Source organism: Amphiprion ocellaris, chromosome 6, assembly GCF_022539595.1.
Source record: "Amphiprion ocellaris isolate individual 3 ecotype Okinawa chromosome 6, ASM2253959v1, whole genome shotgun sequence".
Lineage (NCBI taxonomy): Eukaryota > Metazoa > Chordata > Actinopteri > Pomacentridae > Amphiprion > Amphiprion ocellaris.
This window is the reverse complement of record NC_072771.1, coordinates 35966986-35985522: the sequence shown is the minus strand read 5'-3', so window position 1 is coordinate 35985522 and position 18537 is coordinate 35966986. Positions and strand designations below refer to the sequence as shown.

At 38.5% G+C, this 18537-nt stretch overlaps 1 protein-coding gene across 1 annotated transcript in view; it reads left to right on the top strand.

The window, feature by feature from the left end:
• Window positions 1-17836, top strand: part of srrm4 (serine/arginine repetitive matrix 4) — a 68618-nt gene extending 50782 nt beyond the window's left edge. Inside the window, exons 3-13 of the mRNA XM_023277317.3 lie at window positions 2116-2202; window positions 2320-2400; window positions 2489-2515; window positions 2810-2860; window positions 5611-5694; window positions 6354-6510; window positions 11288-11604; window positions 11831-12025; window positions 12147-12248; window positions 12366-12521; window positions 13958-17836. Of these exons, the coding sequence (XP_023133085.1) occupies window positions 2116-2202; window positions 2320-2400; window positions 2489-2515; window positions 2810-2860; window positions 5611-5694; window positions 6354-6510; window positions 11288-11604; window positions 11831-12025; window positions 12147-12248; window positions 12366-12521; window positions 13958-14231 (1531 nt within the window). The 3' untranslated portion in view covers window positions 14232-17836. The remainder of the gene's footprint in view (window positions 1-2115; window positions 2203-2319; window positions 2401-2488; window positions 2516-2809; window positions 2861-5610; window positions 5695-6353; window positions 6511-11287; window positions 11605-11830; window positions 12026-12146; window positions 12249-12365; window positions 12522-13957) is intronic.
• The last annotated feature ends 701 nt before the right edge of the window (window positions 17837-18537 follow it).

The window sequence follows — 18537 nt, the reverse complement described above, 5'->3', positions numbered from 1 at the left end:
TGTTTTTCCTGTTTGAGAAATGGCTGAACCAGCCTTGGTACATGCTGTACTAATGCTGGGAAGATGAACCAGAACCAGAGACAAAACGAAAATAGTAATGAAATCACCACAGTTGCAGACCTGTTGCAAATAGTCTAACAATTATTTTCAGGATTCATCAATCTATTCATTATTTTTTTAAATTATCGTTTAATCTCCAAAGCATCAGAAAATAATCACACATTCCCTTTTGATGTCTTCATCCTTCACCCCACATGTTCGCTCACTCCCTCCTGTCTTTGCATCTCATAAATTTCAGTCACTTCCACACTTGAAAAGCCCATTCAGCGAGCCCAGTGGCGCTTCAAAGACCGTCGTCTCCCCTTCCAGATCAGTCATTTTCACAGAGCAAATGAAGTGGACCTTTGGACAGCAATCAGCAGCTGGAATCTGACAGTTTTCTTTTCTATATAATGATGAATTTAATTGAAGAAGGGACAGATAGCAAGAACATCTCAGCCTAGAGTGACAATGTGTGTCCATGAAAAATTAAAAGATGCATTAAAAGTCTCTTGTATCTGCATCTGAGAAATCTAAGAGCACCAAAATGGAACATGATATTAAAAGTACAAGGTTCAAATTCACCACAACTCCTGCAGCTTGGGCATCACTGATGGACTCTGTAAATCACACACTAATGGAAGCACCAAGTAAAGGTCCTGATTTTAATTCAAAGATCTCATTTTGCTCTAAGATTTCCTCCCTCTGAGTGCAGCCGTGTTGCCATCGGTCTTGACTTTATAGAAGCTTACCGGCGTGTGATCTGCTTTGTGCTTTATACCAGCCTGGATAGGATTTAATCATTCTGTTGTGAAGGAATCATCTCATATGGGATGTTTGGCTCAGATAATCTTGCTTATGATTGTTGTGAGGAGGGAATCAGAATGCATTTATGTGCAGTTACGTGATGCCAGCGATGAGTCATGTGGATTATTTTACCCCCGCCCCCTTCTGTTATTTGTCTGCAAATATTTTAGGAACAAAAGCATTACAGCAAACTCCTTAAGAATGTATTTTAGGTGGTATTCTGTGAGATCGCCGAACAAGTTGTATCTGCAACCTAAATAACTCCCAATTTTGTACTTCTATCATCTAAATGTTTGCAACCAAATCTGCAAATATTAATGCAGGCTTTTGGAGACTCCCGCAGATTATTATAGAGGCATTTTCACACTCAGCAGGAAAAAAGGTATATAACACTTGTGTGATATCAAATAAATAAAATGAGGTGAAGAAAATGTCCCCATGTAAGTTCTCACCTATTTGAATAATGTCTTAAAGTAGCTATTAATACAAGCTGTGGGAGCTCTTGGCACTGATGATGTGATCATTTTAGGTACTTGCATATTAATAGTTGAAACTATTAACATGAGGTATGAACTGCATGTTTTGTGTTAAGACATTAACACAAAGAGAAGCAATATTCTCCCAGTAAATGGCAACGCAGATGGTTTTAGCTTTATTTCTTGAGGCTTTAATATATTTGTCTAAAAGAATTCAGCCTCCATCCAGTTCAGGTGAATGTGAAACATCTAAAAACAACGTGCTCTGGGATGTTTTCAAACAGATTAAAGCAGAGGTGCATAATTAATGGAATACTACTCACGGGTATGGCATCCCACAGTTAAATGAACATGACTGACTGTGATACTTGTGGAAGTTCAGCGATGTTGAGACAGACACAGAGAGACACTGGAGACTCAGATGACTTAGGTTGTGACTAAGGTTTACTGAAATCAGGAGAAGTGACACCAACAAAGCAACAGTACCAGCATCAGTTCTGAGGATTCTCTCTGATCAAAAATATAAATTCCTTCTCTAAAGTGAATGAATAGTCATGATGAATAATTGTGTTCTATATATGCCCTTTTTTTTTGTCAACTGCCACTGTTTTGGAATTTCTTCCAAATCTGTGCATGGCAGCTTTATATGGCACTGTTAATGTTAGTGAAGATTTTATAATTAAGATGCTAGCTAATCAAGTCAGTAAGAAGTTTCTGTTAGATTCTTGCAGTTGAGTTTTCTCCTTTTAAATTCCATCGTATGACTGAATTCATGTGCCTTCTTTGCTTGCAGCCCCTCCTTTGACGAGGACCCTTACCCTCGACCGAAGGGGAAGAAGAAGAAGAAGAGAAAGTCTGAGCGGAAGAGGAAAAGGAAAAGGTTAGTACTCCCAAAATTAGATGTGTTGTTGGATACCTTAGTTGTGTTTCCTGGAATAACTAAACTGAAAGATTTCTTGGAGTTAATATGTTTTTATCTTTTTATTCCTGCTTTTAGGTCTCCTTCCCACAGCCTGTCGCCACTGAGGAAGAAGAAAAAGAAGAAGAAGAAGAGCTCCAAGAAGAGCAAACGGCATCGGTAGTTCTTGCTTATTGCAAAAATATCAGCAAAATGGCCTTACTTGTATTTTTAGATGACCCAAATAAATTTTTTCCCTTCATTCTAGGTATACCTCCAAAAAATCAAAACACAGGTAAGATTTATTGTCCTCATTTCAGTATTTTGCCTTTCCTGCATGTGTGTGTGTTATTTCTAGAGGTAAAATGTTTTATTGAAAGACAGGCTTTGAAGACAAACAGTTCTCACCTGGATAAGTTTCCGTCTTAAATGTGGTGTAACAGTCGGTGCCTGCTTTCAGCGAGATTACTGGATTTCCACCTTAAAGTCCAATTCTCTTTATGTATCAGCGAGAAGGCAGGCTGTCTGCATGGGATTTGTCGGAATTAATGCCCCTCGCTCATGATTCTATTCTCTTTCATCCCTGCAGCTCTTCAAGTTTAAAACATAAGAGGAAGGATGAGCGCAAGCACAAGAAAAGGTCAGTCTGTGATTGTTGCATCAGAACCATGTACCCTCCAAAATCCTACACAGCTTTTTTTTCTTTGCATCCACACTCTTTAGCATCCTCCCTTCCCCCCAGTGGTAAGCCCATCAACAAATGCTGAGAGAAGAGAGAGAGCGGATTCTCCAAAAACGCTCTCATGTAGGGCCGTGACGGGTGAATACAGAAGTGTGCGGCTTTGTTTATTTATTTATTTACTTATTTTTGGGAGCAAAGTGTGAAAAGAAAAGAAGAAACCATGCAAGGGAGGAAAACTGATTGAACGCTTGAGCCACAAAGAGAGGCAAGAAAAGTGGGGGTGAAAGAGGGTAAGAGAAACCAATTTCATGCTGTGATCTTCAAACATTTTATAATTCAACTTTGGATGCAGCGCGTTGTTGTTTGTAAGCAAAGAGCCAAGTTCAGCAGCTGCTTCCCGGCTCGCTACAGCTCCTCGTTCCTTTATTCCCATCACTTCGCTCCCTTTCATGCCTTTGCTATTCCTTTATTCTCCCGCCTTCTCTCGTGCTATTTTCTCAAAGACGGTTCATGCATCCATACATCAGGATCCTTCGGTTAAGAGTAAGAAGGAATATGAGGTGAAGATCTGAATAATGCATGTGTTCTTTAAGATAAAAAGGCTTGACGTGATTGTGCTTTTTAAATCTGAAGCAGAAAACAGCATCCAGACAGTTGGTGATGCCAGTAGATTCATGTATGTGGTCTACATGTGATCGTTTTGAATTATGTTGAATCTATCTATAGTATCTCAGATAAAAGATTCATTGTTTTGAAGGATGAATTTAGTTTAATACATTTTTAGCTCTCCCTCACCAGTTAACTTTCAACAATCTGTAAGGCTGCAGTAACGCCATCTAGGGCTCTAGTGAACTAAATAAAATCTCAACTGAACTTAGAGGGTTTGGAAGCAGAGTGGTCTAACCCTCTGTAGTTTTTGAGAAAAATTGGTTCAACGTTTATTTTCAAGAATGGTCAAAAATTCGAAGCACCACTGTATCACTATATTTGGGTTGTGGGTTAGACCACTTTGGCGCTAAAATATAAAACTCAGTTTGGATTCTTTGTGGCTTAGACCACTCTGCTTCTAACCCCCTCACTTGTTTCTACTCTTCAACCAATCTACTAGATATAGGAAAAACAAGAATCTCCTCATTACCTCTAGAAGAACTAAACCAGCTGCAGTGCACTCTATCTGCTAGCCTTATTAGCCTAAATGAATTCTAAATAAGCATGAAATACTCCTATTTGCTGCATAATAAATCATTTTAACCTTGTTATTTTATACTGAAATGATAACAGACTCAAAGAATAGCAGCGTCCACCTGCCCATATTCATATAATTTTTTGAAAGATATTGAAATACATCAGCTCTCTTATCCAAACACAAGAACTGGTGAAGAAATCAACACAGAGTTGCATGTTCTTTATTGATTGTTGAGCTGTGATATGCAAACTGCTGTTCCCAAAGTTAACACTCAGCTTTTAAGCCAACTCTCTGGACAAAATGCGGAAACATCGACGACTTCTTTGACATGGTGTTAGTTAGGTTGTAGTCGACTTGGAACTGACTCTTTAAAAAAGTTAGTCCTAGCAGTCTCCTTTAGGTTGGGTGAGTTTAAAGTTGTGAAAACTGGTGTTCACAGGCAGTTTGTTCCTCCTGCCACCAAAAATACCAGATTTATCCTGGAAGACTATTGATGTTGTGCTTTTCTGCTCATCAAAGTCACAAAAAAATCAACCAAAATCCAGTGAAATTCGCTGGATTTTGGTTGATTTTTTTGTGAATGTTCTTAAAGAAAAGATTAGAAGTTTTTCTGATATATATGTAATCACTTTAGATATTTTTAGGATTTTTTTTTGCAAGATTTCTACTCATTTTTTGAAAATATTTACAAGAATTTTCTTGCCAATTTTGGGGGATTTTTTTTTTTTTTTTTTTAAATAAAACTTTCAAGGGAAACTTTTAAGGTATTATTGGAGTTTTCTTCCGGAAGGTTTTGCAAATTTTCTGAAATTTGGGGAATTTTTTTGCTGATTTTTTGGGATTTTTTTCAGACAATGAAACAATATTTTTTGGTGCCCGTAAATGAAGACAACAGGAGGGTTAAATACATCTCAAATTAGGAGGTTACATGAAAGCGAAAATCTATTTTTGAGTGAAAACTGCTTTTTTTTAAAGCATATCTGGCTTACTTTAAGACACCTAAGCTTGACAATCCTTATAAAATATAGTTTAAAATAAGTTTTCCCAGCTAATTTAAGATCAAAATATTCTAAATATCATATCTTATTTCAAGAAATCTTACCAAGCCATTTTTCACTTGTTTTATTGGCAGATTTTTTCACTTATTTCAAGGTAAAAGTTCCTTGAAATAAGTTTTTTTTCTTCTTTTGAGAGGGGCATTTTTTCCAGTGTGTTGAAATGTGTAGAAGTGATGCCACTGTAAATTCTAGAGCAAATTAAACACCAAAGCTACACTGAGTGCAAACAAATGGAACAAATGGTGAAAAAGGTAAATCATGTTTCCTGACCCTGAGTATAAACTACAGATGTGATCAACGTACAATGATACAGAACAGAGAGAGGCAGCAAATCCTCATATTCAAGAAGACAGAATTTGCTCTTGCTCCTAAAGCTGAATGATTATAAATGTCTGTCAATCAGCTAATCACAGCACTGTGAGCTGCTTATCCACTTGTGTCTTCCCTCCTCTGCTCGGCTCCAGTTCACGGACTCACTCACGACGGAGGCGACGCTACCGGAGGTCAGAGTCGGACACTTCTTCCTGCCAATCTTCCACAGAGGACAGGTATGGACCCTCCCCCTCGTCCCACCCGGCTGCCCCGTCACTTTATCTTATCAGCCTGAGGTGTCTGCCGAGTTCTTGGTCACACCACAGCGATGACTGATAAGGCAGAGGTGACTTCCTGATCTCAGGCAAAAAGCAGCCCTTATCACAGCCTCACAGCAAACAGCCAACAAATTCACTCCACAGATCAATGCGCTCAATTATAATGACATATTGGCAAAAAATTTTGGCCGTGGGTTGCGGGCTTTAATGGATTGCAGTGAGTTGATGACAGTGAAAAGGCTGCATATTGGTGATAATTAATCTTACAGTAATAATCGGTTGCTGTTGATTGCAGACTGCCAGAATTAACTCAATTAGTGAACTTTCAGCCGTGACAGTGTGTAAAAATGTACCTCAGATTGAAGTCAGTTTAATTTCCAGTAAATAATATTCTCACTGTGAGCCAAAACTGCATTCTGAAGCTCAATTTACTCCATCAGATTATCTTCTCAGGTTGGTTTAACACTCAAGAATCCATTTCTTTACAGCTGTTCTGTGATTACACAGAAAACGACAGGGAAAAAAAGTCGCTCATCAAATGTCCCATTCTCTGAAGTGCTGAATCCTGATGCTGTGTGATGAAAACTAATTGCACCATTTTTTTCCCCCTCACACAGACACCATCTGCAAAAATCTGTGGTGCATCAGGCTTTAGGAGAGCTGGCAGCTGTGGGAGAGGAGACCATCACCCACACCGACATCAAGTGGAGACCTACAACCAAATCAGTGTGTAAAACGGCTCCAAAATATCGCTCCATCCTCTCAACCGGCACCGTAAGTACTCTTTAGGACTCTCATGATGCTGCCACTGGTTCAGTTTGATTTCTCAGTTACGGCCGTGTCGAACAGCTTATCGCCAGTAAAACGCCGACAGAGAGGCAGCTGGGTTTGGCAAGTTATTGTCAATAAAAGCATTTTCTTACTTACTCTCTTCCTTCGCATCACTGTTACAGCACATTCCTGCTGTTTAATATTCAATGGACTTATAATATGTTTCAGGAAATTAGGTCTAAACCCATTTAGCTGTCAGCTAAGAGATGAATATTTACAAAACAGAAGAAAAAAACTGTACATGGCCTGACTCTGAGCTCATTTTATGAATTTTGTCAGCTCTTGTTTCTCTCTTGTTTTGAACATCATTAAGTGTGCACACGCTGGGTAGAAAAGAGTCCCCACAAAATATCTGTTGGCTAAACATGTTGGCTAAATCATAACAATGTGGGTGTTTTAAAGCTTATTGTTCCCTTCTGGTAACAAACCGTGTCACATTCAAATGTAAATATCAGAATGAATTCACACTCTCGCTGCTGTTTTCTGAAGACCCCCCTGTTCTGCAGCCTCAATAGGCAGATCCTGTTAAATCTCACATTTACATTTCTGCTTATGGTATATTCACAGTTGGTACAAACAGAACCTCCATAATGGACAGCTGTGCAAAGAAACCTAGATTACGTTCAGAGGCAAAACGTGGGAAATTGCCAGCTTTATTCCTTAAAGCTGTTTATGTTCAGAAAAACGTCCACTTTTTTTTTTACCACTGATGAGAAACAGTAGCGCTGCATGGGAGGATAATGGTGCGTCTTTGCTCAGAATAAACAGAAGTTCTAAAAGCGACGTCGTTATTCGGTGTCTTAAACTGTGATCTGCAAGCAGTCAGTGTTTGTTTATTGTCTTTTACTGTGTGCCATTAAAAGTGGATAAAGCTGCATTTGTGCTGTTTTAGCACAAAGAGCTTTAAGGTTGGGGCCAGTTTGAGATGGAATATAAACCAGAAGTACTTGCAACATATCATAGAAATCATATACTTGTCTAACAGCATGATTGATAGGAAAACAGATTGAACTAGGAGATAAAGAGGAACAATAACTAATATTAGTCATCTTTAGACCAAAACAGCGACAAAAAAGCATGAATGAAGCTACAGAGATACTCAGTTAGGGAGTTTTTTGTTTTGTTAGGCATACTGATGGACTTAAACCCTCATGTTTTAAGGTGTGAAGAACACAACGGTGCATCTTAACACTTGTTTGAAGACATAAAAAACAGCCTTTTAACTTTAGCTCCTCTCAGTCTCCTTCCTTCACTGCTTTTTTTTTTTTTAATGTTGGAATTCCAGCAGACCATTTGGCTCTTTTAACCTTAGGGGATGTACTGCAGAGCAAGTTAGCCAGACTTTCTTTATGATACACTGGAAAAAATGCTTCTCTCAAAACAAGAAAAAAAATTATTTCAAGCAACTTTTACCTTGAAATAAGTGAAAAATCTGCCAATAGAACAAGTGGAAAATGGCTTGGTCAGATTTCTTGAAATAAGATGTGATATTTAGAATAATGAGATCTTAAAATTAGCTGGGAAAACTTATTTTAAGTCATATTTTACCAGGATTGTCAAGCTTAGGTGTGTTAAAATAAGCCAGACATGCTACAAAAAATAGCAGGTTTTCACTCAAAAATAGATTTTTGCTTTCATGTAACCTCCTAATTTGAGATATATTAACCTTATTTTGAGTTTTCTTGTAAAACTCAACTCAAAACAAGATAATGTCAAGATTGTTTGACTGAGCAAGATATTTAAGATGCATTGTCTTAAAACAAGTCCCTCCATCTGCTGAAATGTCACTAGTTCAGTGAATTTATCTTAAATTGAGTGGGATGAGACATTTTGACTAAAAATAAGACAAACAGACTTGGTAAGATTTTTAGTTTTTGCAGTGTAGCTGGTTCAACAAAACCTAATATCCCAATCAGAATTTCTAAGGTCTTCACCTTACTATGTTAACTGCTAAGAGATAACATATGTTGTGAATTGGTGCCATATACGCTACTGTTCTAAAGTTTGAAGTCATCCAGACAACTTCATGTTTTCCATGAAAACTCCCACTTTTATCCATGTGCTAACATAACTGCACAAAGGTTTTCTAATCATCAATGAGCCTTTCAACACCATTAGTTAACACAATGTAGCATTAGAACACAGGAGTGATGGTTGCTGGAAATGTTCCTCTGCACCCCTATGGAGATATTCCATTAAAAATCAGCTGTTTCCTGCTACAATAGTCATTTACCACATTAACAATGTCTACACTGGATTTATCATTCATTTAATGTTTTCTTCAGTGAAAGAAACTGCTTTTCTTTCAAAAATAAAGAACCCAAACATTTGAACAGTAGTGTATATAAATTAGTAAACTTTCCCAATGAGGGTTCCATAAACTTTATCTGATCTTATAACACTTAAAAATTTCCCTTAAGTAAAATGGAAATACTAGTTTTAACAGTATTCAGCTTAAAAACTTGTGTTTATGAAACCAATCATTAGGTAACTGCACTCAAAGAAATTATTAATTAATCAGTTTACATATTTTTTAACTTATGACGACTTCTAATGAAATTTTCAAAAATAAGGGCATTTCTAAGTGACCCCAAACTTTTGAATGGTAGTGTAGGTTAACATGCAATACAAACAGGGTTTGCACTACTGCAGCTATAAAGCTCTTTGTAGTTGCATTACAACAAACAGACCAGCAGGTTTGCAGATTTAACGCATTTCCTCAGCTGAGAATCTGTCACTCATAGAGAATATCAGAAGAAGATTTGGTGTATAGGTGATGCATTTCACAGCGGATTTAAATCCCCAGATCTCTCACTGAAAACTCTTTAGGCTCAACATATCTCACTAACCTATTAATCTCACTTCGCACTACACCCCTCTGACATGAAGCTGAAATGAAACCAACAGAAAACTAGCATCTGAAACATGTCATTAGCACCTTCTAGAGTGCTGATTTTCAATTGTGCTGTTTATTTCAGGTTGATTTTTCCTTTTTTTCCACTTTTTTCCCCCCACAAATACAGCTCTGTCCTCATTGTCTCATGCCTACTGGAGCATAAAATATATTTAATTTCTCTCCAGCAATCATTAAATTATGCTAATTGCACAGAAGGATGTTTTTAATTACACACCACAGGGTTTTAATTGAAATTCAATAAATTAATCAATATATTGAATCATGCCCGGCATTCAATTTCCCAAAGTCATCCAGGAGGACTTCACAGCCAGTTACTGAGGGGTGGCCTTATTGTGTCATTGTGTTTATTTATGGGGTTGGATCTGGTGAATTAAAGCACATAATTTAAAAAGGTAAATGCAGAGTGATGTTTGCTTAATATTTCTTTCCCCCCCCAAAAAAGCATTCCTCAAGCGGAAAGGTAGGTATGAGTGGACAAAAAAAACTACATAAAAAAACATTATGTAAGCCTTTTCTGTGAATATAAAGTGGTGATTTTTGTGTGGTGGAAATGTAAGAATGTTTGAGGCAACAACAGGAAAAAGAAAAGCACACAAAAGCCATGTGCCAGAACACCAAGGCAGAGATTAAATGTTTACTTGAAGGCAGCCTCGTCAAAATATCTCGAGGTGACATTGAAGGATGTCTTTGTTAAATATTTGTCTTTCTATAAGTGAAATCTTTTACCCCTGAGTACGCACAGATTGTGTGTAGATGTAAAGAAAAAAAAACAAGAGGATGCTGGAAGCACAAAGATTTGCTTAAATTTCCCGCAGGGTCGGTTTGTTGTGTTGACTGTAGACTAGATAATGAGAGGACAGGATGGATTAACCTCTTCCAAGTAATCAGAATGTTTTCCCCCCCCATCTGTGGATGCTTTGCAAAGAAAAAAATCCAAATTCAGCTTGCAGTAGTTTTACTCACTTACACAGTTAAAGTAACCTCGCTCGCCCAAAGACTTCAAAACAATGCACCACTGAGGAGAGAAAAAGGAACATGCCAATATAAATCTAACTGGCTCTGGGTTTGAAGAGAGGGTTATTGTCTTTTTCTTGCAATTTACGACTCTAATGATGCACTTATGTTGCCCGCTCTTCCCTTTTTTTTACACCTTACCTACTTAAGGAGGAAATCTTGATTGGTAAGTCGATGCTAACCGCAGATTTAGGGATTTACTTGTAGGTCGGTGCAGGCTGATTATTTACTTCTTACAGGAGAAAGAGCACAGCCATCTGTCCTATTCTGAGGGCTTTCTTAGTTAGACTGATGGGAACTCTCTTTGTCTGCAGTCCTTTTCATTTCCACATAATACCCATTTTTGTGATGTTTGTTCAATGTTCTTTAAATGAGGCTTTTCAATGGGGGCTATTGTTTACTCTTTTTCTCTTCACTCGAAGTTAGAGCCGGTAGATCTTTCCACGCATAGTTTTCCTTTCTTCTCTGCTCTTTTGTTGTTCCTTTCATATAATTGTTTTAGTTTAAACTATTCTTTAAAATTTAGTTTTCTTGTTGATTTCTTTGACTTTAGTTGACTTCAGACTTTCTTTTCCAAGGTTATTCGCATGCTTCAAATTTGCATGATGTCTTTATCTTTCAAAGCTTTTTGTCCCAAGAAAAAAAAAGAAAGAAAAAAGAAATCTCTTCACTGTGTTTTCAAGGGAATATGTGGCTTTGTTACTAGAGTATTCACAAAGTGCATCAAAGCAGGTTCCATTCATTAATACACACCTGGTATTAAGCTGTAGCCTGTTTGTCTGTTTGCAGATTTTGTCATCAAAACCTGGAAGCGAGCTTTTGCATGGAAACGGGTCTCAGCATTTATCGAGCCACACCGAAGGGCCGCATGATTACGATTCTGGGAATGACACGTCTTCGCCGCCGTCGAGCAAAACCGGTGTTTCTCGGGCGAGTGTCACTGACAACAAGAGGAACCACTGTCAGCGTCTGGCCTCGCCAGAGAAGCTCAAGTTCACTGACAGAGACAATGCCTCAGATTCAGGAAACTCTGTCACCAGCTACGCTTCCCTGTGCAAACCTTACGTGGAGGACGGCTTGTCTGCAGCCCTTTTCAGCACAAAGAGGTGATGTTGTGTTCATTGCAATAATAATAATAATCCATCTGAATGAGTGCTCCCCAGGAAAACTGCAAGCTTGTTTATCTTCTGCTTCCACGCTCCGTTTCCTCTTTTGAAATATTCATCATATGAATGGAGAATAAAGGCGAGCGTTTCTTTAAAAACGCTGGATTCACGATTTTGGCTTTATCACCCACAGCAGTGAAACATCTTAATGTGTTTTTCTTTGCAGAGAGCAGATAACCTTGGGGTGTCGGATAGAGGTGGTGAGATCCCCAAAGACATCCAGCTGTTCGCAGAGGAGGAGAGAGTCATCTCGAAGGCGATGGAAAGCCCGGTCATCGAGCAGCAGGAGCAGGAGCAGATCCTCAGGGAGTTCCAGATACTCGGGACGCTACTCTCGAAGCCCCTCACTGTCATCTTGCAGGTTTTTTAACTGCTTTTACACTGTGCAGCACCAGCATCCGCTAATACATAGTTACACTGAAGAAATTTTAGAATTTTGCATTGCATTATGAAACCATAATTATCTAATTTTCTAATTGCAGCTCGTACTCACGCTCGCTGAGTAATTCAGCTGATCTGAGGCGAAGAGGCAGCGTGGCCAGCCTGAGCTCCAGAGGAAGCTACTCCAGACACAGTCCTGACAGGTGAACTTAGTGTTGCAGCTGCTTGTGGCTCCTCATTAATGGTGCATAACAACAAACATACAATAAATGAGCATTATCTGTGATTCAGTTTTCACAATGCTATTCCTCCTCTCCTAGACTACGGGACAGAAAGCGAACAGGCAGCTCCAGAGAGACAGATGTGAAGCACACACATAAGGTTAGCGGCAAGAGACGAAGACGCAAATCCTACTCTCCTATGAAGAAAAGGAGGAGAGACTCGCCAAGCCATCTGGAAGCACGCCGAATCACAAGGTACAGCTCTCCCAGCTGGTTTATTTATAGCTACAGTGTACGTTTTCATGCCTAAAGGCAGCAAAAATGTACCGCTGGTCCCACCCTCCACCCCCTCAGTTGGACAAGTCCCCAACCTGAAATCTTTCACTCGTGTTGATGAGCTGTGTACCTTGAAATGTCATTTAGCCTGAGGATGAGATAACTGTCAGCTCTAAAGCCACCACAGGGGCTGAAGAAACAGATGGCGAACAGAGACAACATGAAATGTAAAAGAAGAAGTAAGTCTGATGTTACCTGTATTGATAGATCCTGGCTTGCCACACAGTCGGCATGATGTTTCCTTCATTTCACACTGCTCTGAGATGGAGACAAATGATATACAGCCACAAAAATACACAAAACAACACATGGCATCCGCAGAAAGATTACAAATCACCAGATTGTGCTTAGTTATTGCTCCATTAATCCGTGTTGTGTTGCAAAGCTGCAATGTTCAATATCGCTCCGGCAAAAGAGATTTTTAATCTCAGAGATGCCCTTTCCTGGCTAAATGTATATATACAGTCATAAAAGTCTACATATAGTTGTAAAGGCCATGTATGTCATTGCAGTCTTATTATCCAATTATTCATATAACTCTTTTCCACAATGAATTGATTAAAATGTGCGTGTCTTGTCACAAAATACAACCATGGATTTTGATTCTCTTATAAATCTAGTATAGGTCTTTTGGAAAAATGACAAATTCTGCTGGGGTAAAGAAAATAAACATCCAGCAACTTGAATTGTCAACAAATGTGTTCATCAAATTTTCCTAGTATATATATATATATATATATATATATATATATATATATATATATATATATATATATATATATATATATATATATATATATATATATATATATGTATATATATATATGCATGTATATATATATATATATATATATATATATGCATGTATATATATATATATATATATATGCATGTATATATATATATATATATATATATATATATATATGCATGTATCTATATATAGGGTGTGTTAATATTGCCTTATATGGTTTATTTTTAATGCTGCTATATGGAGAGTACTAAACTGATTTTCAATGTTTTCTATAACAGTGAAAATAAAGATCTATTCTATTCTATAAACTATAAAAGAATTAAAATATATGGTTGTTTTTTATGACAATGATACCTGCGTTTCAATCATTCCACAGTAGGAAATGCAGGAGTCACTAGAAACTCAAGACTGTCTTGTTCACAACTGCATATAGTCTTGGTTGTCTGGCAGCAGACTTTTTTCCTTCTGTTTTAATTAAAAGATCAGTAAAGTTCAGGCAGGATGAAGTACGTGTCATTCATATAATCATACAGCAAGAAACACTCATTAAAAAAGACCATCTCGTTGAGCTTTAACCACTCATCTTTTTGGCTCTCGGCAGTGCCAGGAAGCGACCCATCCCTTACTTCCGACCCAGCCCGTCCTCCAGCAGCCGGTCCACCAGCGTGTCGTCCTGGAGCAGCCTCTTCACCCGCAGTCGCAGTCGCAGCCCGATCCACAGCATCAACCGCAGCAGCAGGAGTCGCAGCCGCAGCCACAGCTACTCCACCTACAGGAGCTACAGCCGCAGTTCATCCTGGAACTCAATCTTTGGGACCCGCAGCCGCAGCCGGAGTCGCTGTTCGTTGAACAAACGCAACAAAACGAGGCATTAGGTGTCTCAGAGAACATTATGGGGGCCGAAAAGGCAGCTGTGTTTCCAGCTGAGAGCGAGGACAGTGGATGTTGGAGCAATCGACTGTGTGCGCCTCCGAGCTTTGATGCTTCAGTGGAAATCCTCCCAGCGGTGGTCCGAGCACGTATTTTGTTGAGGCAGTCTTGTTCACTCTGCCCACAGAGACCAGTGGAGACTGAATGTCTTTATGTTTGTTTGTTTGGTTCTTACACTGCATCCTCTTGCATCAGCATTTACAATGGCCTGAGACTGTTCATCTCTAGATATCTACAACAGAAACTGCACATGGGAAAGAAACACTATTTCTGTCATTAGTCAATTTAAATTCTTGTTCCGTATGTTTCATTTCATATGTGTGCACTTAAATTATTCTTGTAAATGCTTTACAATGTTTTAACAACTTAATATTTATTTCATAATTGATAGTACATAATGTGGCCTCATCAGGGCTCCAAGAAGCATTAAAAAAAGCCCAATTCCCATTTTTATGTTGACTTGCAGTATACAGTATATTTGGCCATATGCAAGTGCAGATGCACCAGGTGAACATTTCACCAATGTTTAACAGGACAGCAGACATTTACTGTCCTGTGTCAGGTCTCGCACCATGAAATGAAGTATTGAGGTAACATTTGAGCCGTTTGATCCGAGTGTTTACAAATGGCTTCACAGGGATCGTTATCAGGAATAAGAAGGTTTATTGCTCTGGTCTCAGCACTTCACAAGGCGGAGAACAAACATGTTTCCTCAGCGAGGGTGGCCTGACGGCGAGCAAACTGCCTGTCAGCTCAAATGTCAAATTAATTTATCCTCTGATCAAGTGGAAAACGATTGAAATGTCAGTCCATGTAATACAACAGAGAGCGATTGAACCATTCGGGGGGGTTGTTTGACAAAATGTTCACACAGTCAGAGGAGCTTTTCTCCTTTACAGCTCATGGCGAATGAAACATTTGATGTAGTTTTTTGGGAGATGGTAATGATAATGAACTTTATATCTGCTTCACTGCTTCACTCTCTGAACCCCAGAATTTACCAGCAGGTTTAAAGGCATGTTGTTGGTTAAAAAAATAGTCAAAAATACACCAATTAATCAGAGCCAGAAACTATAAATAGAAAAGAAATGTTGTATTATCAGCTGCAACTTCTCATCTGTCAGAAGACTGAAGCAAATCTTCTTTAAAAACACTTTATTCCACGTGTGTCAGTTAAATGTTTTCCAAAAATAAACCATTTGTTCTAACCAAATTCTGTAAAAAGCTGAAAATTCTGTGCTCTTCGGTGCAACTGCGAAGTCGTTACTGACTTAGCTGCAACCAACCATCACCTGACAAAAATTTAGGGAGTGTTCAGGTGAACTGGGATGAACTACAGGCTGTGTTTACACGAAATAGATAGGAGATAAGTACGGAAACAAATTAAAAATCAAAGTAGTAAAACCCTTCTGGTATATAGAGTCATTATTGTTTTACAGTATTGGTAGAAAACTGTGAAATATTGGTGAGCACCTGGAAAAATGTTGTTTTAATTTTTTGTAAAATAAGTAATCAAAGAATTTTTAATTTTTTTTTCCAAATGATTTCTGGCATTATAACAGTGATATTGGTACGTCTAGCCATGGCTGTGCTTTTTCCATAGAGGTGCTGGACTTTAATTTGCAGTGAAAAATGAGCCCACTGTGAGGACAAATGTGACAGTAGCAAAACACACTCAAACTACTGGAGGTCCAGGGGGTTAAATTAACGTTTTGAGCTGTCTGTAGTTCTCTTACTGTATGAATGAGCCTCTGATTTTTGTTATTTGGTCATTTTTAAATTAATCAGAGGAGGAAAATGCTGTACCTCATTTGGCTGCTGAAAATACGTCTGAACTAATGAAGAGCATTGATTCTCAGTTTACTTGAATAATATTGTCTCGCTACAACACTGGAGCCAAATCCATAATGCACCTGTGTTTGAAGGTCAAATTTTGAATTGTGCAGCACCGTGCATATTTATTACTTATTTAATATTTATTGATTTGTTGTCCCTCTCAGTAGTGGTCAGTCTTTCTATGCAATGCTGTCAAAATTATAGTTTTTATGACACTGCTGTAAGTTATTTTTGGTTTGTTGTGAATTATACTTTGTTTTTTTTGCTGTCTGACTCACATATGAACCTCAAAGCTAAAGTTTGAACGACAAAGGAGCAAAAAGTGGAACTGCAGAAAAGCTGCTTCCCCGTCTGATGTTTTGGGTGCTTTTTATAAGCGCAAATCTAACATTTACTTTGTTGATTTCTTGCTTTTTTAAAAATCAGTAGTTAGTAGAAAAGATCAATACCACTTTCCTTTTTCCAAATGTGAAACTATAAGTAGGAGATGGTTAGCTTAGCATAAAGACTGGAAACAGAGGGAAAGAGCTAGCCTGGCTCCATCAGAAGGGAACAATATCCAACTACTAGCATCTTACTAGCAAGTAACTCATATCTTATTCCATAATTTGTCCAAAAACTGAAGTGTAAGAGCAAGCTGTGGTTTCAAGTAACTTTGTGTGCCCCAAAGTCATCGCACCATTTGAGAAACATTTCAATTTTCTGGTTCTGGTTGGTGGATTTTGTGGCCTTTGGATAGAGTGCAGAAGTTCTTTCTTGCTAAGATAAGTTTTTTAAAAAAGTAGTTACACCGTTCCTTCCCAAGTTATTTTCGAGGCTGCTCCAACTCCCGAGTTTGAATCTGCACAGTCTGAACCTGCCTTTGCTTTAAAGTAAGAGTTATATCTCTCAATCATTTCAAATCTATCATCCTGCCTGTGTTACTGCTCCGGGCCTGACAGACTGCTCTCTATGCACTCAATACTCTCAGCTTATTTCCTTGAATGTCTATTAAATTGGACGAATGAGGGAAATCTAACGCTGGGGAAAAAAGGAAAGAACTTGGCACAGAAGTTACCCGTGAACTCCAAACTGATGATGACTTGAGTCCAGCAGCGTTGACGAGGTGCCAGCAGGAGATTTGTGCAGTCGTGTTGATCGACTTTCTAGATTGGCTCGCAGGGCCATGGCCCCCATCTCACAATGTAAAGTTTACATCAGTTCTCGTGCAAAATGACTTTGAATATGTAAGTACTGTGGTGTAAATATGCATCTGCATTGTATAAAATGACTCAAAAGTTGATTATCTGAATTACAGAATGTGACTGGGGCCTTGTTGGATGTTAAAATGTTAAAGACAAAGATGCTTTGGCCAGTGAAAAAGGAAAAGAAGACAAATATGCCGGTTTGGCTTCAATCAACGGAGTCTAGATGTCTTTGTGCTTAAGGTCCCTCTGATCATGTCTTTTGTTCTTTTCAAAATTCCAATAACAAGGTCATATAGCAATAGTGATCCAGTGTTTGTGTGTTAAATCATGCATTTCCATATGAAACGAGCATATTGCAAAATCTTTTTCACACTGTCACCTTTTATCTCGTGTCAGCGAGAGCTCCACATTGTGATGACGTGTCACCTAGAAATTGAATCGGTCCCATCTTACCCCATGAAATCAACTTTCCCTTCCACTGTGTGTTCAGAATAAGCTACATAAAACCATGTTCTGATGGAAGCGCCGCTGAAGTCTTGTTTTAATGCTTCAAAAACAGATGAACACACGCTGATTCTTCGCAGTAAATACACTAAACGCATCAAATTCTATCCATTCTTTCCCACATAAGAGAATAAGTATTTGTTGTTCCACTACTTGGCATCGCTACACTATGCACTATGCTGGAAGTGATAATGGGCAGATAAAGAGTGGAGCCACAGACCAGAAACCACATCAGTAAAGGTTTATTCACTGTTTGCGTAGTGCCAAGCATCTGCGACAAAAAGAATTTCTGGCTTGTGGAATTTTGCTCCATGACACAAGGACCACGTCATTAGAGTTTGGCAGTGATGCGGCTTATAGTCTGGATCCATAGATTTGTTAAGTATTTCCCATTGTGAGATAGCAGCACAGCGTTACTGTAACTATGAAAACAAATGAACACTATGTCAGCTGTCTGCTGACCATTACTTGATTGTGATCCTACTACAAATCCACCACTGCGGACTTATCAGGACTTATCTGTTGGAAATGATGCAAGGAACAATTGATTAAAGTGTGGGGGTTTTTCCGAGTCCCATGAATTCACACCTACATATTTAGGTCACGCAATTCAGTATCCATACATAATGTACACATGCATAACACACACCTGTGCTCAGTGCAAGGTCATTTTTTCATTAAAGATTTCATCCATTGGAAATGATACAACAACTGAGCAGCCTTG